Source organism: Pyrgilauda ruficollis, unplaced genomic scaffold, assembly GCF_017590135.1.
Source record: "Pyrgilauda ruficollis isolate IOZ18807 unplaced genomic scaffold, ASM1759013v1 scaffold56, whole genome shotgun sequence".
Taxonomy (NCBI): Eukaryota; Metazoa; Chordata; class Aves; order Passeriformes; family Passeridae; genus Pyrgilauda; species Pyrgilauda ruficollis.
The window spans coordinates 4,605,235-4,628,616 of NW_024527266.1; the positions used below are offsets into that span (position 1 = coordinate 4,605,235).

Below are 23,382 nucleotides of genomic sequence, written 5' to 3' on the forward strand. Positions count from 1 at the left end.
ATATTAGTTCCTCACAATTTTTAGTAATAAACAGGATCTTATCAAATACATCAGATTCCCTTCCCTGTCATTCTTCCAAATTCTGGTTTTGCCAGAGGGGCAAGAATAAAGGCATTGACTATAGGTGCAGCTATATTGGAATGTAGGTGTACCATACCAATGTTGAATAGATCCATACATTCATTCTTCCTAAAAAATAGCTTTACAAATTAAAGCAACTTCTATGACACTGTATCTGGTTTGTAGCAGGGGTTTGCAGTGTTTGACTCTTGCTGACTACCTGCACATGAGACTGAGACCTCAATAACTGCACTTGCAAACTGTGAAAATCTTCATGTTAGCTGCTAAGGAAAGATTTTACTTCATGAGAGGAGCGGTACATGCCAACCCATGACCTCGCAGGACACCTCTCAGTCTTACAGACAAAGGAAATTGGGATGGAGGAAAGCACAACATGACTTTAAATGGAGAAAGGCAGTCCTGTCAATGAATGCTCTTAAATTAAAAACTAGTGTTTGTTCCAGCATAACTCTTGATTGTGTGTAATTTTGGTTGTGTTCCTCTTTTTCCTCATCACCTCTTAACCTTTCTTCTCATCCAGCGGAGATGTCCTTCCCTTTCACAGGTGCTGCAGGGTTGGAGGTGTCCTGGGCTCTGTGACTCATTTGGTGATGGCTCTGCAGGGCTGTCCTCCCACTGTGAGCTGGCATATCTGCTCTCCCTGTGTTTGCTTTCTGCCTCCAGACCTGCTCCACCTTTCTTCTGCCCAAAACCATTCCATCAACAGGGTTTGTCATTTAATGTACATTTTACCCAGTACCAGAGGCCAAGCTTAGTTTAGGTTCTAGTCATTATCAGTGTCACCACCTTAAATTAAGAAATAACAAATTTTCTGAAGAGTTAATAAAAATAAACATTGTCTTATCCATGGATAGGAGCGATCTTTGGATCAAAACCATTACCTAAAAATGTGCATTGTAATAAAATATTGTGAAGAGCATTAATGTTCTCCAGTATCATAAAGTACTCTATACAAGTACACAAGCCTGTATTTCATAAATTACCAGTTTATTGTGAAATAAATGGGCAGGAGATCTTTCTCCTTTTTTAATGCCTTTATTAAAGAGAATCAGCTTAGGTGGGGAGAAATCGACGGGTCACGCCCACGCCGCCGCTGCTCCCAGGAGTGGCACGAAGGAGGAGGAGGATGATGATGCAGCTTTGTCCGCTGGTCTGCAGGCACAGCTGGGGACTGCGTCCTCACAAGAGATTAGCAGATTCCGCCTTTTCAGTCCAACACTTCGGGTCCTCTCCCTAGTTAACATCTTTAGGTGAGGGTGAGAAGCAAAAAGGATCCAAGCAGGCGCTGGACTGCGCGCCCATCCTTAGACATCACCTAGATCCCCCTAATTCTATGTTGGCTCATTGTTTTTAGGGGTTTTCCTGGAGAACTGTAAGATTTAGTGCAATGCATTTCTCATCTGCATACTAGCTCTGATGCCGCTCCCATGCCCTGCTGCTGCAGGGTCCCAGTGTCGCTCCCTGGTAAGCACCAGGGGGACAATGGCTAAATCACCAGCCATTAACAGGCAATTGAAGAAGAACTCTTAACAATGAAGCTAACTTAACAGCAACTGGTCCAACCGGTTTTAACTCTGCAACCTTAAAAAAAATAGATAACTTTTTATTTATAACATATTGTGTTGGCAATGCTGTCAGAAGCCAATCCTACTCAGTGTAATAAAGTCCTTCCTTTTCTGATCAATGCATTTTAAATATCAAGCAAGTTTGGTACACTTCAGGTGTTACCTTCCATCTGCCTTTGAATCTTGGCAGAGTACACAGCTGCAGAGCACAAGCTGACATTCTTGTGGGTCACTGTAAACAGAGAAGTGAGACACTCAGGAGTAAACAGGTCACTGATTAGATTGGGAAAAAGCTGGTAATTTAAGCCAGTGTCAGTCTGGAAATTATTAATCTAATGGTAGACAGAATCCTTTAGGGAGAGGAAAACTATTCTACCAGGGAGGCTGTACAAGCATAGAACTCCTTGCAGAGGTTATTTGAAGTTAGTGCAGGTGGGTGGGGATGGGTGAGCCCCCGGCTAAGATGGTCTGTGTGTCTGCACCTCCACAACCCCTGCCCATGGCAGAACACGTCCCACTCAGCCTCCTGAACCAGCAGGTCTCTTCCCGGGGCAGGGACTGCTTGGAGATTCAGTCCACTTGCTGGAAATATTGAGGGATTTGGGATGAAAACCAGCCAAAAATCTGATTCCAAAAAGTGCCTAAACTCACATGTGTATGCATAAATATAAATATATATATCATCTATATACATATAATATATATGTCGATTGTATATTACCCAATAATATAAAATTTAATATTAATATGGTTTATTAATGCTGCATATATGCATCTACATATATATAAAATATATGCAGATTGTATAATACTCAGACATATAAAATATAATATTAATTGAGATTTAAACAATTTTTTATTTTTGTATTTCATTTGGTTCTGTTGTTGTTTTGGTTTGTTTTTTTTTTTTGTTTGTTTGGCTTTTAATATAATATTAATTGAGATTTAAACAATTTTTTCTTTTATTTTTGTATTTCATTTGGTTCTGTTGTTGTTTTGGTTTGTTTTTTTTTTTTGTTTGTTTGGCTTTTTTATTTTTGTTTGTTTGTTAATGTATATTCCTTTCCACCCAAAGATTTATGTTTTCAGATAATCTTACTTACAGGGAACCCCCTCAGCAGTGCGGGGTGGAGTGAGTGAGGTCTGGCTGGAGCAGATAATTGCTCGGCCATCAGCGATGGCTCTGGCCCCCGTCCAGCGAGCACAAATGGGTGGGCACAAGGGTCACTGCTTCACCAATGTGAGAATCCCAGGGGGGGTCTCACAATTCACTTCCTCGCCGCGTTCGTATGCATGCATTCCCTCTGCAGAGGCAGCTTTGCTTTCTCTTGGGGTAAGAGCACAAGCTGACATTCTTGTGGGTCACTGTAAACAGAGAAGTGAGACACTCAGGAGTAAACAGGTCACTGATTAGATTGGGAAAAAGCTGGTAATTTAAGCCAGTGTCAGTCTGGAAATTATTAATCTAATGGTAGACAGAATCCTTTAGGGAGAGGAAAACTATTCTACCAGGGAGGCTGTACAAGCATAGAACTCCTTGCAGAGGTTATTTGAAGTTAGTGCAGGTGGGTGGGGATGGGTGAGCCCCCGGCTAAGATGGTCTGTGTGTCTGCACCTCCACAACCCCTGCCCATGGTAGAACACGTCCCACTCAGCCTCCTGAACCAGCAGGTCTCTTCCCGGGGCAGGGACTGCTTGGAGATTCAGTCCACTTGCTGGAAATATTGAGGGATTTGGGATGAAAACCAGCCAAAAATCTGATTCCAAAAAGTGCCTAAACTCACATGTGTATGCATAAATATAAATATATATATCATCTATATACATATAATATATATGTCGATTGTATATTACCCAATAATATAAAATTTAATATTAATATGGTTTATTAATGCTGCATATATGCATCTACATATATATAACATATATACACGTGTGTGTATATATATAAAATATATGCAGATTGTATAATACTCAGACATATAAAATATAATATTAATTGAGATTTAACCTCGCCGCGTTCGTATGCATGCATTCCCTCTGCAGAGGCAGCTTTGCTTTCTCTTGGGGTATATTTTTTTTATATCAGCAAAGATAACCAGGAAGAAAAAAAATGTTTCATTAAAATTAGAACGGAGAGTCGACTGCTGAAGCGCTTTATTTTTTAAATTTTTTTTTGTTGTTTTTAAAACCTAATTCACCTTAAAGAATCTCAAAACCAGCCTCAAGGGAAAGATTTGTGGATTTTTGTAATGGAAAGCGGTAGCCTCTAGGGCCCAGAGGATATGCAGGGAGGCATTTTCTCTTGCTGGTGCAGCTGAGAGCGAGCGAGAGAGAGCGAGACCTGGAAATGAAAGTAAAGAGATCAGGAGGCACATGGAGGGAGCTGCAGGGGCAGCCGATCCAGAAGCAGAATGCTGCCTTCTATAATTAAATAGCACTTACTATTATTATTACTTCTAGTAATAATACATTAATAATATCTCTAGTAATACAATACCATTTATCAAGGAAAGTTTATGCATAGTGTGGGGGGAAAACCCGAGGAGAGGTGAGTTCTTTATTATTATTTTGGGGGGATTATTTTTGTTTTAGATCAATTCCGTGTGTGTTTGTGTATGTAGAAAGGGGTGGACTTGAGAAACAAGAAATTCTGGATGTTGCTTCGTTAGAAAGTAAAGGTTTCAGATAGTAACTGCATAGATGAAAGGTTGTGTAATTGGAAATTTAAAAAAAAATGCGGTGAAAATAGTACGGGTGAGATTTTGAAGCTAATCCCTCTTCCGCCAAAAATGTGGGGTTTGCAAAAAAAAAAAAAAAAATATTGTCAAAGATCCTAATCCCACCCCCTGGAAAAAAATGTGGTAGTCTAAAATTGCATAGCTAGGGGGAAAGACCCTGGGTTTACGTGGAAAACTTAGTATTAATCGCGTTCGTGCCTGTTTGTGTTTTGTACGTTCGGGATGTGTGTTCTGGTCTGTATTTAGGCTGCAGTTTCCCCCTCTTGTTTGTTGCAAACCCCATGAAACGGCAGAGAAGCCCTTTGGAATTGCTTTTCAGATGGACCTTCCGTAGGGTCTTCTAAAGTTTATCAAAAAAGAAGACTGTGTTTTGGCTTTTTTGGGTTTTGTTTTGTTTGTTTTGGTTTAAATTCTTTAATGTTTTAGACAGTTTCCGGGTGGCAGGGGACGTTATGTGTTGGGGCTTGTTTTTTTTTTTTTTTCTTTTTTTTTCCTCTTAAAGCCGTCTCCCAGACTCTTGGAGATGCGTGGTTTTTATTTAAGCGGGTGGGGGATGGGGAAGGAGGGAGAGTATGTTTTGGTTTGTTTTCCTTTTCCCGGGGAAGCCTGGATGTCTCCTGCCGTGGGAGACCCCTCCCAGCAGGGCCGCGGTGTTGGGAGTGCCGGGGTGCCGGCGTTCGGCAGAGTGGCGGGGGTGCGGGAGGCGCCGCCGGCCCCTCTCCGCTCCAGCGGCCGAGGTGGCGCCTCTCCCGGCAGCGGCCTCTACGCAAGGCCGGGGATCGGCGGCCTAGTGCTGGCAGCGGGGGGAGGAAGCGAGCGAGGGTTCCCGCGCCCTGCGTGTGGGAGCCAGCCCCCGGATTTAGTTTTTCAAATGAGACACGGGAATGCGAGCTGGGTGGGCAGAAACCCAGGAAGAAGTGGTTTAGGCATAGGCAGCGTTACCCCCCAGCTCTCTCCTGGCTCCTTGGCTGCGCTGCAGTGGGGGCAGGAGGAAGGGTGGCCTGTGGTACATGAAGGTGTTCTGTGTGGAACACAAGGCTGAAGCGGGTGGAAAACGAGGTAATGGGGGCTGATGTGGTCAGTTGAGGCTTTAGCCCCCACCACCATCTCCCTCTCAGGGAAACTTAAGAGTTTCACTGCTTTTATTTTCACTGGGGGGTGAGCTGGTTGTTGCTGCCTTGCTCTGCATTCACTGGGTGCAGTGAATATTGCTGGGTGCAGCTGGTGGCACCCCAATGACCCCAGTGATGCTGCAAGGCAGGAGTGGCACCAGTGGGGTGCTGGGATGTGAGATGGTGGCCATGGAAGTTCCTTGGGGCGGCTGGTGCAGGGAGGGACAGAGGAGTCAGCCCCGCCGGGCACAACACAGTGGGGGGGAATCCAAGAGCGCTTGGCTCTGAGAAGCAGTGAAACCCAGGGAGTGGGGCATGGCAGAAAGCAGCTGCAGGAGCGAGCAAGAGCCCAGGTTTGTAGTGAGTTCTGTAGTTTGTCCTTTACTTGATGTATGCCCCGTTAGCTATTCTGCTGCACCAGTAAGGTGGTCAAACTGCAGGCAGAGGAAGACTCCCATGTTTCAGACCAGTGCATCCTGGAACCTTTTTCCTGGGGAGCTCCAGTCTCAGCTCTACAACCTGCCACTTGCATCTGAGGGTACTTATTTGTAGCTGAAATGTTACAGTCAATGCCTGGAAGTCAGTCAAGTGTCAGTTCATTGCCATCTCAGAAATACAGTATGAAAAACTTTGTCCAAATTCAGCTCTGGCAGGGTTATCAATAAGAGCTGTGTCCTTGATAAGATAAACTCAAGTCTTTTCTGTTCATCTCATTTTCCTATTATCTACCCATCTAGAGGATATCCACCCAGTTTGTGATTCAGTCACCCAGTTCGCTGTCTCATGCTTCCTTCTAAAGGCAAGAAAACCATTTTGCTTGTCTGTAGCATTTTATTCCTGTCTGGCAAATGGTTTGTAATTTGTTGACAAACTGTGAATAAAGTTCTCTCTAGATGCTAGACCAGGGAGGATAAATGTCTCTGGACTAAAAGGATAAGAGTTTTGTAGTGGAGATATAAATACTCAGTATTTGAATTTTGTTGGTGATTTGAGTGGACAAGTCTGGACAGAGAGATTTGGTGGGGGAGAGAAAAGGGGCACTTAGACACAGTGCTTCATAAAATATTTTCTACTGTGTTTCTAAAAATATTTGAAAGCCCAAGAAAACAAAAGCTAAACAAGCTTTGCACTTAAAATTAATTATGCAGTAGCTGTGGTATAGTGTGTAGCAGAACTGAAGTGTTGCTCATGTGGGTGGCTCACTGTGTGTTGGGTTTGCTGGTGTAACAAGTGCATGGCTTGGTCTGAATGTTAAATGCAACACGGTGAAGAGGCTGGAACGATGAGGGGACGCAGAAGTGACTGAGTTTGCTGGTGAGGTGGTGGAGGAGGAGGTGTGAGGAGCCAAAAGAGGAGTCTGATTGGCAGCCTCCTGCAGTGGTTGGGGCAGGCAGGACAGGTGAAGGGTCTGCCACACATGAAGGAGATTGCTGGTGTGGAGTCACATTGCAGGAGAAAGAAAGGTAGTTGTTGTGAGAGATGTGCAAGAAGTTGTTGGGTAGCAGCACATGGTGAGTGCTTTGAAGGTGTTGCCGTGAGGGGATGAGTCTTATGTGCAAAGTCATGACATAAACCTGGAGGTGTGACAGACCTTTAGCAGAGAAAGCTGGTCACCCACTTGCAGGGAGGGAGGAGTGTGGGGCAGTACCAGGGAGCAGCAGTCTAGAGGGGAGATCAGGCCTATGTTTTATGTTTAAAGAAGGCAATGGAGGGTTTTGGGTTGAAGAACGTTTACTCTGGAAGATAAGGGTAGAACTGCAGAGCATAAACAGCATTCAGGGCACAGAAGGTTGTCTTTTACCAGGGTTTTGTAGCAAGGATCAAACTGTAGCTGTGTATTGTGGGACTTACAGAGATGCTATAGGCTGGTCAGCCATCCAGATGAAGCAAGGGTGGGGGGGGATATTCATGCTGCATGCAGTGGCAGTAGTGATGAGGAGAGGAAAAAACAGAAGGGGAGCTTCAGGATGCAAGAAGAGTTGGGTAACTCTAGAAAAGAGACATTCTGTAGCCATTCCCAGTAGTCCTTTGGCTGCACTCCAGGTTTGGGTCAGTAACGTTTGCATGCCCTTCTCTCTGGGCAAGCAGCAGTAATCAGTTCTCTCTGTAGCACAGGCTCACATCCTGCTGTGTAGGATGTTTTAGCAGCGGGGTCAGGTAGCTGTGAGAACAGGTACTGATCTCTTCTTCACTCCTTGTAGTGTTTTAAAGGCTGAGCTCAGAAACAGAAGTAGACCATGTGTATTGAAAGCTTTTTAAGGTGGTGATGTGTTTTGTGGATATACACAATTGTAAAGGTGTGCCACAGCATTTTTGGAATGCGGCCGTTGACTTGGTGGTGACCAGTTGGACACTGCCCTCCCCACAGTCGCCAATGATCTCCCTTTTCATCAGATCCTTGGGCTTCTGCTGCACTTCCCTGACTTTTGTTCCCTCCAGCATGACTCAGGGAGCAGCAAGAGCAGGGCTGCACCTCCAGGCAGGACAAGCAAGTAGCTGAAGGTGATGGCAGTCACCAGCAATGCCCTCACTCACAGGGTACAGTCCCACCACACGTGAACAGTGTAGGCAGAACTAGATGCCAATAGGAGTGCTCCATCAGCAGTCCCAAAGAAGATGATGTGGTGAATCTGGTGCAGGTCCACCCAGCGAGTCCAGAGGTAGGAGATGGTGCCAGAGACAGGACTGGGAACAAGCTGCCTGCAGTGGAGGTCTAAGGTTTGTCCCAGAAATAGAACTGAGAACAAGTTCACCTACAGTATAGCTCAGACAAGGCAGGAGCTGGACCTCCGCTGAAACGGAGCTCCTAGACAATGGACAGAGGACAGAGGTGGGGGTCCAAGGTGAGGCTATTTGGAGTGCTTCAAGACTTTTAGTGTGTTCAGCTAGAAATTCTTTTCCCTGTGCTTTTCCCAAGAGCCTTTGGGATGGTCCACTTGATTCTTTCGCCTCTTCTTCTCCCCCATGGTTTCTCTCTTGTCATTTCCTATGGAGGCCCTTTCCTCACTCTTATATCTGATGGCCCTCACAGTTTCTTACAGTGATCTGGGGTGGCTCTGTCCTTTCATGTCTTTCACTGCTGCCTTTGTGGAAATGGTTCCTATTGCTTCTCTTCTGCTTCTCTGTTCTCTCTTACTTCCTCTGTCTTTGCAGAATTTCACACAGGGAGAAAAAAAAAATTAATTACCTCTCTCTCCTTGTCTACCTCTCAAGCCTGTCTGCCTGTATCCTTAGTGATCATGTTAACCTCACAATCTCCTTGTTAAATTTCCTTCTTTCTTCCTGATTGCTCATTATCCAGGCTATTTATGAATCAATGCAGGCCTTCTGTTGATGTTGTACTGAAGTATATCAGCTCTTCTCCATCACTTCTGTTTAAAAGCCTTTGTAGAGATGTTGATCATCCCTCACCTTGTCTATTGGCTTTCTTGCTGCACTGCCCATCCTGTTCCAAGTTCAGCTGCTTAAAGCCTCCTACCTGCTGCTTGAACCAGATTGCTCCCAAATTTACTGTCTGATGACTTAGAAACTGCACAGTGTCACTTTCAAGCTCTTGCTTCCTTCTGCTGCCACTTCCTCTCACTCCAGTCTTTCCTGCTTCCCCCAACTCTTCTTGTTGGTAAAGGGCAGGTTCAATTCTACATTTTGTGTGGCACAGAGCATAATCAATAAGGGCTTGCTGAGTTGTCAGGATTGATTTTTATGTACCTTAAAGGCCCCTTCAACCTGTTCAGACTGAGTGTGTCATTGATACTGCAAGATATCTTAGAATGATAGGGATGGTCTTAATGTAAAAGGGAGCTGGATGATAATGCCCTCCAAGTTGTTGTAGTGTAGAGGTGGACAAATTACTTTAGTATCTTCTCAGAGGCAATCCTGGGTTGGGAATGTACAGGCTCTTAATCTCCATCTCCTTTCAGTGTTTCTCTACTTGCTGCCTTTGTTCCCAAGTTCCTATTCTTCAAATGCTGAGCATTTTTTGTGGTCACAGCTGGTTGATGTGAAATTTGCTGTCATCAGCAGCTCAGTTTTGCCACAAAGTGCCATCCTTTCTCGCCTTCTTATTCTTTTCTTGTGTGACAGACCTGTGTACCTTGGAGAAAGGTCACTGGGAGCCATTCCAAGATTTTCTCCCAAACTGCAGAAGATGAAGTGAAGATAGCTTTTGAGCCTTCATAAGGTGCTGCCCACCCCGGTTTAAAGCACTGCAGGACAGGGCTCTGTTCCCTCTCCAAAGAAGTGTTCCCCAGTCTGTGCTGCTCTTGTCTGCTGAATTTCTGCGTGAAATCCCCATTGCATGGGTTCAGTGCTGTCCTTTTATGTGGACCACAGCAAGCAATTTCATCTCCTTCCTTTACATCTCCCTTTGTGCTGTATCTCCATAAACCTTATGTAGATAAGGTATGTTTCATATGATGCGCAGTAAACCAGTTTAAATCTGTCCCAGATAAATAGTGGTCAGAATTGCATATCATGGGAGGGTCTAGGTGCAAATTCCTGAAATGACTGCCAGTGCAGGCAAAGATGGTGTTGGGTTTCTTCCCTTTCCTAGAAGGCAGTCATGATAACAGTTGGTTCCCATTGCTTTATTTACTGGCAGCCTAAGCAGAGAGCTCAAATTGAAGTAATTCCTCTTTGCCCCTGTATCCTGTCAGTGGCATGTGAGAAAAAGCAGATTCTTGGTAGTGAGCTGCTTGCCATGCTGTATCTGCAGTGTGGATAAATCATGGGCTTTGCTGTTCAGGGCATTTGGTCTGGAACATTTTGTTAGTAGTAAATTCAGGCACAAACAAAATACTTTGCTGTTTAATTGCCAACAAGACCTAAAATGACTCACTTTGTGTTGTTTCTTTTTCTTCTTCCTCCACAGCAACCATAATGGAGAGGCAGAAGAGAAAACAAGAAATAGAGAAAGGACTTCAGTTCATTCAGTAAGTGGACAACCTCAGTGTTCCCTGTGGATTTGGAAGCAGTCATCTTTCTGTTGAGGATTGCAGGAACTGAGTTTTTCCTATTTACTGCTTTGGATTTGCTGCATGGGAAAGAGATACTGTCCTGAGGATTTTGACTGTGATTTTTTTCAGGGTGTTTCTTGTCCTGTTAGAGCTCCCTAAACTTAAAATTCTGTAATTTTAATTTCCTTTGGTTTTGCCCTCCACTGCAGTTCCAGGATTATCTTTACAGTCAGCATAATGCTAATGGCACTTGGACCTTCTACATCATCTTCAGCATGATGATCTCAAAGTGCTCTCTGAACAAGGTTATCCCACCTTTGTTAGGAAGGGAGACAGTGTTTCAGTTCTGTAGGTGGGGAAACAAGGCACATAACTTGTTAGGCACCCCATATGGTGCCTATAGGAAAAATATATAACCTGGGTTCTTTTACAGTTGCCAGCCTGTAATGTGGATGTCTCAGATCACTCTTCTATGAATATCATGTGGCCTTGTACAGCTTGAAGTGATTGCTTATGTAGTAGCTACAAATCCTAGTACTTCCTTATAAGATACAGTAGCATTCCTCCCTCCAGTGTTTGACTTAGCAGAGGCCTCAGACTCAGGTCTAGGTTCCATGATGAGTAAGGAAGTAGTAAGATTGTAATCAGATTGGTTTGGGGTTTCTTAAGGTCTGTTTTGTGTCCTGCAATTACTATGCCTGAAATCCGTGCCTCTACAGTAGGAAACCCCCTAGATCTTCCATGTTACATATTTGTATCCTGTAATATGGCCATGATATTTTCATTCCAGTCTGAGACTAAATAGGGCTGATAGCCCAGTTTTGGAGAGGTAATTGTGAGATTTATATTGGTAGCACTTACAAAAATGCACAAGAATTCTGGGGAAGAAAATAATTTAGAAATATGAGGTGTAGTTCATGCATCTGGGGTGTATCTTGCACTCTGAACCAGGAGCAGTGCCATATGTTGGCTTGTTTTGATACAAAAGAGGGAGTACAAATATGTAAGCAGCATGAATATTTCTTACAAAGCCATGACATTTCCTGTAGTTAGTTTGAAGGAGTGATTAGATGAAATCTAAAAAACGTTTATTCTGTAACTAATAACATCATGTATGCACTGTAGGTGAGAAAATCTATGAAAGGTGCTGAGGATTCCTCTGGAGCCTATTGATTTGTCCTTGAAGAGAAACAGTAAATATATGTGGACCAAGCCTGGATGAATTGGGTGGTCCAATTTGAAGAACCGGACCTTTCTCTTGAGTCTCAGTGCTGTTGTAGGGTAGATGTTATCCTCACAAGCGCTGCCAGTGTTTGTGGTTCAGCCTTGCCCAAGAAAGTTGGAGTTAAATGAGCTGAGCTCTTGAATCTGCACTGTTTTCTCCCTTCCTTTTGTGGGGTAGGCCTAAAGGCATGTGGCTAAGTTAAGACAGAGAAAAGTTATTGCATTTATCTCTGTTTGTCTCTAGTCTCACAAAGAATTTGAAGAGGTCTTGGAGTGCCACTCTGGTGTCTCTCATTAGAGCCAGATGCACATAAAATACACTTGTATTCTTCATGGCAGTCTCTCATGGGACTTTATAAAAGATGGGTTTTCAGGTGACTGTCAGAAGGCACATTACAGAGGATCGTGTATGCACAGAAAATAAATGAGAATAAGACTCCTCTGGTCTCAAGTCCCTCTTAGATGTGATCATCTCTTGACACTGCTGTGACTGTCACTGGGCATAGTGCTCCCTAACTGTGTTCTCTTTGCCTCAGCTGCCTTTGCAGTGATAAAATGTTCAGTAACTTATTGAGATCACCAGCACAAGACCAGAAAAAGGATCTCTTCATCAGACAAAAGCCCTTGTTTGCATTGTTTGTTGCGTTTGCCTGTTTCATGAATATTTTCTCTTCTTTGTCTTCAGGTCCACATTACCCCTAAGCCAAGAAGATTATGAGGTAATGGAGATTTTGTTTGTTGAAGCTGGGAGCCCTCTGGTTAGCAAGATTTGTTCTGTTGCACAGGCATTACTTTACATGCCAAAAGTGAAGAATGTGGGATGATCTGTCACAATTTGCCTGTGACTTAAAGTTTTAATGTTCTGATGATGAGAACTTTCAGGGAAAGGAGAAGACACTTTAGTATTCAAGAAGAATGGGAATTTGACTGGATTATTTTCCTCTACCAAAAAACCTGATGTTTTACAGGAGAGTAGGGATGCACTAATATCTTAGTGGGCAAGCAGTTTGCTAAAAGATATGGAAATGAATGGGAAATTGGGAAGCCTCTCCTGTTTCTGAATATCCACGTGAGTCTATTTGTTCTCTCCCTGCTGCCCAGGCCTTTTTGCAGAAGCTGGTGAGAAACTTGTTTGCAGAGGGCAATGATTTGTTCCGAGAGAAGGATTTCAAGCTTTCCCTGGTCCAGTATGTAGAAGGGCTGAATGTGGCAGACTATGCAGCCTCTGATGAGGTGACCATCCCAAAGGAACTCCTCTGCAAGCTCCATGTCAACCGAGCTGCCTGCTACTTTGCCATGGTGAGTGCTTTCCCAAGTCATCCCCAGGAGCCAGGGTTGCAGTGCTGTGCAGTTGGAAAAGATGCCATGAGGCATTTCACCTGGTTTTGTCCACTCCCTGTTCAAACACTGCAGGAGACAGCAACACACAGAAAAATCTGCAGTCTCCTCACAAGTGTGTCTTGCAAGACCAGAGGAGGAATGTGAAGAGAGGGGGCCAGGCCTAAGGTACTGACAATGCAGTTCTGCTCTTCAGTGGTGAGGAGTTAGACCCATCCAGTGTCTTCCAGTGCTGAGCAAGTATTTTTCTGGAATACTGTTTATTGCTCTGGAGGCTCTGGCCTCCTCCATTGAGACACTGGAAGACAGTAGGGAGGCTTTGGGTCTTGAAGGAACTTGCAGCATACACATGGAAAAGGATTCTGAAATACCCAGGCTTTGAAAGGCTGCATGCTTCCATTTTACTAAGGCATGTAACAGCTTTCCTTTATGGCACAACCCCAGAGCAGGCCCATCCTGTTTGTAAGGACACTGAGTGCCCTGAAAATTAGCAAGCAGTCACATAATTAAAGACTTTCAAGTGTAACATGCTCAGGGTAGAGGGGGAAACAAGATATGGTTGCTCAAGCAGCCTTAGTTCTGTCATTCCTTGACTTTGAAGTGTTTTGAGTTTTGCAAGATTTAACAAAATGTTCTGTTAGTGTAGGTGTATTTTCACGCTGGTCTGTGCATGAGGTAACATATGTACTTCCACCTGCTGCTTGTATTCCTGTTTTCTGCTGAGAGATAGAACACTTGCATTCACAGAGAAGGACAAGTTAGCCTGCTGTGCCTCAGCTGACTCCAGGTGGTCTGTTCCATGCAGGGGTTGTATGAGAAGGCGCTGGAAGACAGCGAGAAGGCTTTGAGTCTCGACAAGGAGAACATCCGAGCGCTATTCCGGAAAGCCCGTTCCTTAAATGAACTGGGAAGACACAAGGAAGCGTATGAGTGCAACAGCCGATGCTTGCTGTCCCTCCCACATGTAAGTTTTTGACACACAACTCATCTTGGTTTTTGTGGCTCACAACCTTCCTCTCCTGCTCAACATGCTTAGTGTGAGGCCAGAGAATAGTGGAAGAGAAGTTTTGTCTGTTCCCAAGAACATGCTTATGCCCAAAAAATCTGCTTCTCTGACTCAAAGATGTTTGTCCTCACATGTTTCTTCAGGACAAGTCACCTCTTACAGATAGTGCCAGCCAGGGACACCAGTTAGTGACAGCAGGTTCGTGGTCTGTTTGTGAAGAACAAACCCCTACTCTAACAAAAGGTAAAGCCATGAGAAGGCTTTAATTGGCTGCTTTATTATCTCTAATGGAAGTGACTACTAGGAGCATGGGATAAATGAGAACTGGAGCTCTGAAAGGAAAACATGGCTGGTTTTCCTGTATTGGATACAAGTGTCTCACATTTCACTTCCTGATTGCTAAGGCAAAGTAATCAAGCTTTTTATTTCTTGAGGAAGATGCAAAAGTGTCCTTGACATCACATGGCATAGTTATTTTTGTGTTCAGGGGTGTGTGAATTTTTGCATGTGGAGAGGACTATCTGCATATACTAGTTACTAAATATTCCTCATAGTGCTTTTGAGCATCCTTTAGGCCAAATATTGATCTGGAAAGCAAACTGTGATTACATGGATTCAAGTGAACACTTTGCTGATGTTGGTTCTGATTCATCACAGTAATGTTATTACAAGAAAAATGCATCCACCTCAGCAGGAGAAGTTAACATTCCTTTATTATTAGTGTTATAGAAGCAATCTTTGAAAGCCTTGTTAGCAGTTAGTTATTCCTTTTGTACAGCTTGTAAATTCTAGCTTCTTTGACTTGGCAGTACAGGGTTACCAAAATATATTAAAGATATAATTTTTGGGGAGTCCCAAGGAACTGTTTTATAAACAAACCCTTTGATTAACAAAAACATCTAAGGTAGCTGTTCTTGTTAAGCTATATGTGGCTATATTTTACATTGCAGTTTAGCCACTTAATTTAATCGTTATTTTAACTATATAGTTATGTTTATATAGCTGCCATTATTATAATTATTTTATCAAACTTTGTAACAGGAAAGTTCAGCCTAAAAATCTCCATATTGAGTGATCTGTGTTTCCTAGTCTAAACAATTCAGCCTTGTAAATTAACATACCCCATTGTCTTATTACCTGCCTAACAGAAATCATAAGCCTTCTCTGCATCAAAGGCAAGTCATGCTATCCATCATTTCACTCCTGTTTCCATTACCCTCTGGAGCACATGGTACATCCATCTTCACATTGCTGTAATTTCTGAGAACTTTGTTGTGGTCAAAACAAAATCTGTCTTAAAACTTTTGATGATAAAGGATGTGCCACTCATTTGGCTCACTGTCTGTCAGAGTTCCCTTATTTCTGGGTGCAGATAGTCAGTGCTGCAAGTTTGCAATTCTCAGTATGGTGAAGTTAATACTTCTCTGTGGTACACTTGTGTTTGGTATGGCATGGGATGTTTTAGAAGAAGAAATGGACAAGCTAGATTTTGTTTTCACTGAGTTCAGTGAAGATGGTGCCAAGACTAATGTTGAGGGTGTGGGGGAGCACAATCAAAAAATGTCACTCCAGATTGAAGGGAAAAGTTACTGATATGGTGGGCTGGAAGAACCAGAGGCTTCTCAGCTGTTGAAAGGGAAAGGACTCAACGTGCAGGGAGAAGGAGATTAGAAAGACCAGCATGGCAAGTAGAGAGAAGAGGGCAGGCTTCAAGGTTGGACATGAGGGGGGAAATGTTGGAAGATTAAGGCGGGCTATCACAACAGGTTGGGCAGATAGATACTTTTTTTTCCTCTTTGGAAAAACTGTTGAAGTACTCTGATATTTTTGCAAGCAGGGAGAGAGAGGAAAACAGAAGGAAACAGTTGCTAGTGATATGTAAGTGTAGAAGACTGTGGCAGGTTGTTAGTCTGGGCAGGAAGCCCATGGTAGTGTGTGAGTGGGCATGGACACTGGGCAGGGAGGATGGTAAAATGACACACAATGGGGAAAGCTGAAGATCTGCTTGACTAGGCTGAGGCAGTTTAGCTGGAGCTGGAGACAGTCAAAATGCCTTCTAGCTAGCAAGTAAAACTGGGGCTTGGTTTCAGCTTTAAAAAGTAACAAGCAGAACAGGCTAGTGGGTACTGTCTGCATATCAAAACTGATGATTAACTCTGCAGCTGGCAGAGAGGGAAGACATGCAGGCTCCTTCCCAGGCACGGAGACCTTGTGGAAGCTGTATCAGCAGCCAGCCTTGGCAGCTCCTTCAGCCAACTTGCCTGCAGGACTCCTGAACCCTGTTTTTGCAGAGCGGGTGCTTTGTTGGAAGCAGATACTTGATTCTGATTTTCTGCAGCATTGAATGAGTATAGGGCAAAACTCCTGGTGCAACTGCAGCACCTTGGCAGGACTAAATGACAAGAATGCTGAACTCTGGACTCTCCTGGGGCTCTTCTGGAAATTATCTATCCTGCTGCTGTCTGAAGTTAAGGCTTGGTGCAGACCAATGTGCATAACTGCATTCCTCTTTATTTCATCCTGTGTGCCACAAAGGCAAAACTGAAAGTGTCCCATCAATTGTTTTGTCCCCAGGATGAAAGTGTCACACAACTGGGGCAGGAGCTTGCCCAGAAGCTGGGACTGAGGGTTCGAAAAGCATACAAAAGACCTCAGGTATGACTTCTTTTGTCTTAAAGGCTGTCCTTTGCTTGTACAAATTTACTTTAGCAGAAGTGGTAGTTGCTTTTCTGCAGTTACAGACATGTGTACACAACCCTGCCAACTCTAGCAGGCCGCTGGCAACCCTCCTTGTCCTGACCCTCTGACTCACTTTGCCTTGATCCATTTCTAGCCCCATAGCTGCTCTGTGTCTACTGCCAGGATGTTTTCTGTGACCCAGCTGGTGCTGCAGGAGAAACTTCCAACGCAGTAGATGCCTACTGTGTGGTTTGCAGGAGAGGAACACAGGGCCTGATCCCAAAGCAGGTTTTGCATCATAATCCTCTCCCTGTTATGCGATGAGAAGGATGGGATCCTCTGCTGCAGTGGAGACATGGCTGGTTTTATAGTGCAGTGGATCATGAAGGGTTTCTGCCCCATTCCTAGGCATACACTTCTTTGTGGTGGGGGAAAGGCTTGGCTGTGGGAGAACAGTGGGTGCACACCTGGTCAGAAGCTGATTGACCCCAGTGGCTGGATCTGTAACTTGGCTCTACACGGAGGTGCTGTAGATGTTTACACGTGTACCCTGGGATGGAGCTAGAGGGCGTTAGGCCACTGCTAGCCATAAAGCTGCTCTCCCATAAGCTGCCTTGGTCACAGATTTTGTTCTCAGGAGCAGAGAACACGAGCAAGTAGCGGAGTCTGACGTTTGTGTTTGCATCCTCGGCCCCAAGCATGGGGCTGTTAAACGAACAGTGTGTTCCATCTGCAGAGGGGCCCCTCTGTAGCATGAGGTGGCATGATTGGTGGGCATCTGGTTTGCAGAGAGCTTTTAGGGTAAATCTGGCTGTAACATGTTAATCCTCTCCCCAACAAATGTCGTGTGTGATTTGCCTAACCTAAGAAAACTCCTTGATCTCATAGCAGCTTTCCACACTCTGAAGTGTTTCTGTCTCAAAGAAAGGGAATTCTATGTGGAAATACTTTTTGTAGCTGTTCACTGTGTTGGCCTTGCCACCTTTTTTGCCACTGTCATGTTACAGAGCTGAGATGGGCTTAAACCACCTCTATGTTAGAAGTATAAAAATTAAACACTCCACAATGCTTTTTATTGTTTGAAATTCTGTGATTGGTATTTTGTTAAAACTTTGCCATCTTTTGTGTAGCGTTCCAGCTTTCACTCCAGTGTGGTAATGCCTTCCCAAAGTGATAATTTCTTAATAAAAAGCAAACCCATCTGTTTCTCAAGGAAGTTTTTTTTTCTCCTGGTTGTGGGTCGGATGTTCTCAGATGTATGGAACAAGTAAATGTCCCTTTTCAGTGTTGACAAACGTGCACTCTTTTGTCACAGTGGGGTAAGGTAACCTTTTGGGTGGCTTTTATATTTGGGCAGTGCTTGGAAGGAACCCATATTGTAACCCTGCTTTACCTAGTTTATGAGCATTCATGGGCTGAATTCTGCTCTAAGACCTCTCTCTTCCTTGCAGCAGGAATTGGAAACATTCTCACTACTCAGTAATGGCACGTCAATCAATTCATCAAACCAGGTAGAGTTTGCATCCTGTGGTTGTTACTATTTATGGATTGTGCTACTAGAATGCTTTAAGGTTTTATTTACATGCAAATTTATAACGGACTTTTAGGTTTGAACTGTTTTAATTAGTGTTTTCTGCTCTTAAGGGATATTGCCAAGAAATTAATTTCTTTGAAAACATTTCTCCTGACATAATTTTTTATGTTGGTAATTAGATCACCAAAGATGGTTATTTTACTTAGTTATTGTGAATGTTTGCTATCTCTTGCATTTTAAATAAATTTTTGTTTTCAAAAATGAATGTTTTGAATGTCTAACAACGATGCTAAGAAAAGTCAGAAAGTGCAACTGCTGAAGAAACATAAAATTAAATTCTATGGTGTACTGAGTAAGGTACATACACAGTTTGTGTATTGTTTGTATTGTCCTGGGAGACCCAGATGGGCAGGGCAGTGTACAAATACTAAGGTAAAATATAAGAAATTATTGGTTTCCTTGGTCTACCACTGGGCAAAAAAAAGTCCCAACAAACAAGCACTTGCTATTTTTACAGGCTGTTTGGTATTTCACAATGCTCCTTAAATCAAATAAACAATAAAACTATAAACATTGTAATTTTGTACAACAAACTACTAAAGAACTAGTTTACCTCTCACTGTTCTGTGATGTGGCTTCACATCCTTCTAGCAAGGCCAGTCAACTTTCTTTAATAGTTGTGCCTAGTTTTTAATTTCAAAATCTTTTCCTTTTATAAGAATTGAAAACAGTGCAAAACCCACTGTAGTAGATGCAATATTACAAGACAAATGCTTTACTTGTGCCTTTTTAAGCTTAATCTGAAGGCACACGTACTTACCTCTATTTATGTTTCTGTAAAATATGGACTCAATTTATTCCTTGCCTTGAGCTCCAAGTCAGCAGTTGTCTTGGCAGAAACATTTTCCTGTTTTGAATTTGCTGTAGAAGTTTGTGGTTGTTAGATTGCAAAATATGTGAACTAAGAAAAGGAACGTTGTGTAAGATCAGGCTAATCAGATCTCCCATGCGGTGGGCTGACCAATTGATGTGTCCTGGGACTTGGGACACAGTGTTCTCATCCACACATGAAATACCCTATTCTATGCATGGAGTTGCTCACATGGTTGGACATTGTGCAGACATGGTTTTCCTTTGCAGCAAAAGGATTTGTTGGCTGCTGAAGGTAAACATGAATAGTTTCCTTGGATCAATGGCCTCCTAAAGTCCATTGGTTTTACTGTTCCAGCACAGAAAAAGGCCATAAAGGAAAAGAAAGGGTCATATACATTTAGGAGTAGTGAAGAGTCACATATGTGAAGTGTGGATGTCTATTTAATAACTTCTTACAATATTTGTCCTCTCCCTTTCCCTACATCCTCTTTGCAGACTACTTCCAATGGATTGGGCTCAATAGATGACATTGAAACAGGTAAAGATATTGCTCTCCTCAGACTTTTGTGGCTTCAGTATGGTGTGTGACCAGGCTGGCAGGCTCGAGAGGTTCATCACCTGCATTTGTGTCTCTTCTGCACACTCCTAACTTTGGTAACTGGGAGAAGGAAAAAGTGGTGCAAAGCAGGAGTTTTTTTCTTGAAAAACCAGATTTTGTCCAGGCACAGTGAGAGATGTGTCTGGGAGTTAAAAGGGTCTGCTGAAGTATACAGCTCTCTCCAATTGTGTTTTCTTGAAGCTGCTCTTGGCAAAGCTTCTGAAATTCTGCTCCAAGGTAAAACAATCCAGATAAAGTGAAGTTAAGGTTGTTTTGCTCTGAGTGCATATGGTCCTCCAAGACATTGAGGTGGAGGAATTGAAAACAAAGGAATTGGGAGGGACGCAGGGAGAGCTGAGTTCAGAGTTAGGCACCCAGGAGAAGAAGGAAGATAAGCAGTGTTGCTTTTCTCATGCTGGGAAACAAGTGACCTTAACTCTGCCCCGGTAGAAAGGCTTGCTACCTTGTGTGCTGGAGCACTGAACTTCTGCCTCTGAGCACATCAGTCTTTGTTCCTTTGTAAGGTCGCTCTGTGTGTGTGAAGGTAAGTGTGAGGACTAACTACTGCAAGTGGCAATTGTTTTTTTTTTGTAGAAAGAAACTAATTTCATGATTAGGGTGCTTTGGAAAGCATGTTAGTTCTCTGTTGAATGCCAGTTTAGTATCTGCTTGCTACATGAGATCATGAGACCCAGTTCTGTGAATTGAGGAGAGTTTTTCAGGTTATCTTGCTGTGCTAAAATTAACTGGACTCCTACTACAGACTAACGAATGACTGCATCCAGTAAGCTCTTTATCTAATCTGGATTTGGTGTAAGAGCAGCATGCCACCTTTACTGCAGATCAGGCAGACAGAGCCTTTACTGCTAGGAAATCTTTGCCAAAGCACTGGAATTGTTATCCAATTGCCCTGAGCATGGTGTGCCACCAGGACAACTGTGGGTGCTGGGTACCCTGAGAGTTTCAGATTTGAAGAGTTTTTTTAGCAAGGGTTTTTGTGGTTGTTGTTTTGTTTTGTTTTAAAGTGCAGACTCTTGAAGCCTTTCCTCCATGATTTGCTTGAAGTTATCTGATTAACTCAGCCCAGTCCTGCAGAGAGATGATGGCTCAGATCTGGCTCAGTATGGCCATTGGCCAGCTAATACACCAGGAAACCACTGCTGTTTTGGAGAGCAGAGCTAGAAACAGTGCTTTTAAAAGCTTGTCCCTTGGAGACAGGCAGGTGTACGGCCAGAGAAGCTACCAGCTGGGGGGGCTTGGTATGAGAGACTTGGTTCATGAGCATGTATGGACAAGCCCCTTGTTGACCTTATAATAATACGTGGGGCTGAGTGTGATGGCAGGGGCAGAAATCAGCAGGTGTGGGTGTGCCTGTGAGCTGCTCATCAAAGAAAGCTGTTTTATTCCTTTAAGATGGAGCAAACGTTAGGGGAATGCAGAGGATGCCTGAGCATTCTGTAAGGAGAGTACATGAGATGTGGGTATAACAGCTGGTGAGTGAGATCAGCAGATCTGGTGTCCTGAGGAAAGCAGGAATGGGAAAGGAGAAAGACGGAAAAAGACTGGACAGAGTAGAGTGGAAGGAAGTGGCTGAAGGAATAACAGTGTTTGAGTGGTCAGGGAGAGGGGAGTGGACATCTTCCCTCTTCCACTTGCAAGTAGTGGAACCTGTTGGTCCCTGCTCTTTTCCTTGCCCTTCACATGCACTGAGCTGTGGGGGTCTCATGTTGTTGTCTGCCTTTTGGTCATGCATTCACCATTTCTGGGTTTGGCCTCTTAGAGTGTGTGAGGGCCTCTTTTCTTTGCTTCCCAGTCTGAGTGGAAAATGCAGGGCCTCATTTGGTCCTCAGAGAAGGTCTGAACTACTGGATCCTTTTGGATGCCCTGTCATTGTGCAGCCTTTTGCTCCCCGCTGCACGTGTCCCCATCCCTTCTGGCATGTTCTGAACTTCTTGTTGGCCTCTGTAGGGATCTTGACACTACTCCAGATTTAAACATCTGAAAAATTGGAAAGCACAAGCCATCCCTTTGTACTGCAGGGAATCTGGCCAAGCTTCCAGCCATGAGAAAAGCTGGATAGCTGGCTCCCTGGTGGCTGGGGGTTCTGCACCAAAGGATGAGATGAGATAAGTCATTGCAAAGGGGGCATGGGGTTGGAGCAGAGCCTGATTGGTGGGGCAGCTGCAAAACTAAGGACATGCACAGCCTGTGGGAAATGCATTCAGCTGCACACCGAAATCCTGTGTTGGATCCCATAAGGTACAACATGTGTTTGCCTTCAGTGGCATGCTTGAGGATGTGGAGAGGGACCTCTGTCTGTTCCTTGCCACTTCTCCTGCTTCCCTGTCTTTTTTCATGGCTCAGCCTCCAGTGCCTTGCACAGTGACCTTTGCTGCAGTCCATCCATGTGGGCCATTCACAAAAAATACTGGAGGAAAGGTTGCAGGGGTTAGTGCTGTGCTCTGGGTGGGGTGAGAGATAAGGAGGCATGCCTGTGTTTGTCATCTCTGCTGTTGTTTTGTTCAGGACTTGGGGGTTTGCTGGAATTGCTGATTTGCTGAGCTCTCTGAGAAGAAGCTCTCAGTTTGCAGCCAGTAACAGGGCTCACTGTCCTGGTCCCTGATGCAGAGGAATGGCCAAGTTCTCTTGGGGGCTGAGTGAAAAGACCTGGTACAGACAGGATACAGCATTTCTTGCTGGATCAAGTTTTGCGTCTCTGAAGCTTGTCTAGTTTCTTTCCCAGTTTTATCAGTCTTTCTGATAAAAGCTATTGTCTCTCCTTCCAAACTTTGCCTTGCTTTTATAGCCTTACTCTGTTGCAGTTACAGTGCAGCCAATGGGATGTCGATGAAGAAAGCAGCATCTTTGTCTTATTTCTTTTCTTTTATTCCAGGACATCTGCACAGGGGCAGAATTAAGGTAGTTTGGGTGCTTGGTTTGAGAAGTGCAAATGTAATGCTGCATTTTCCAAATTTCTAACATTTGAACTTTTTTTTAACCTTTAATTTTTTTGAGAATAAAATGCTCTTCTGTGAAGAACATGTGCTTGCAACCTTAACTTCACTTAACAGAGGTTTGTATTGCATGATGGAAACATCTTATTACTTCAGTAATGTACTGGAGAGGGGAAGAAACCTTAGGGAAACTGCCTCTGCCTCTTTCCTGCCTCAACCCTGCCTCACATGAGCATCCCAAGGGCATGTTTGCTGATCAGATATTGAGGGGGGAAATGAGTAGCAACCTCCCACTTTTGGACATCAGGAAGGACTCAAGAGCAGGGAATTTACTTGGGTAAAGACAGCTGAGTGAGTCTGATGGGAATTTTTGGGACACATTGTTAGCACAACCTGATCCAACCACTCAAGCTCTGACTCTCCTCTCAACAGGGCCTTGTGTTTTTTGTCTTCTTCCATTTAGGATGCCTGGGTTTTTAGAGAGGGTGTGCAAGTAAGCAAGCTTTCAGCTGGGATATCAAAGCTCCAAGGAGTAGAGAAGGCAGTGATCTCTGCCAAATGCATTAGTGAGGAACATTAAAGTAAACACCAGGTGGTGGGTCATAGAGAAATTGTATTACTTGCCTCTGGCCTTTAGTCCTGGCCATAATGAATTTGGTAACTGCTCAGCCACAGGTTTTGTGTTGTTCCTGGTTGCTGTATGTGCTTGCCAAATCCTGACA

The 23,382-nt window shown here is 43.8% G+C and overlaps 1 protein-coding gene and 1 long non-coding RNA gene across 11 annotated transcripts in view; one reads left to right on the forward strand and one right to left on the reverse strand.

Moving 5' to 3' along the window:
- Positions 1-1,148: 1,148 nt before the first annotated feature.
- LOC121361065 lies at positions 1,149-3,786 on the reverse strand. Its single transcript, XR_005956295.1, has 4 exons — positions 3,658-3,786; positions 2,750-2,921; positions 1,810-1,878; positions 1,149-1,314 (listed from the first exon to the last, which is right to left on the reverse strand). It is a non-coding gene; the product is annotated as an uncharacterized LOC121361065 (long non-coding RNA).
- The window catches only part of ZC3H7B (zinc finger CCCH-type containing 7B), a 47,078-nt gene continuing 27,461 nt past the window's right edge, over positions 3,766-23,382 (forward strand). For 3 of the 10 annotated variants that reach the window (XM_041481372.1, XM_041481377.1, XM_041481379.1), the window contains exons 1-8: positions 3,767-4,197; positions 10,370-10,430; positions 12,364-12,397; positions 12,780-12,977; positions 13,822-13,980; positions 16,597-16,677; positions 18,153-18,212; positions 19,604-19,646. In XM_041481372.1, the coding sequence (XP_041337306.1) occupies positions 10,378-10,430; positions 12,364-12,397; positions 12,780-12,977; positions 13,822-13,980; positions 16,597-16,677; positions 18,153-18,212; positions 19,604-19,646 (628 nt within the window). In that variant the 5' untranslated portion in view covers positions 3,767-4,197; positions 10,370-10,377. Of the gene's footprint in view, positions 4,198-4,940; positions 8,343-9,582; positions 9,901-10,369; positions 10,431-12,363; positions 12,398-12,779; positions 12,978-13,821; positions 13,981-16,596; positions 16,678-18,152; positions 18,213-19,603; positions 19,647-22,675; positions 22,780-23,382 lie in introns of those variants that run through there. The other 7 variants (XM_041481374.1, XM_041481373.1, XM_041481378.1 and 4 more) reach the window with 7 other exon arrangements.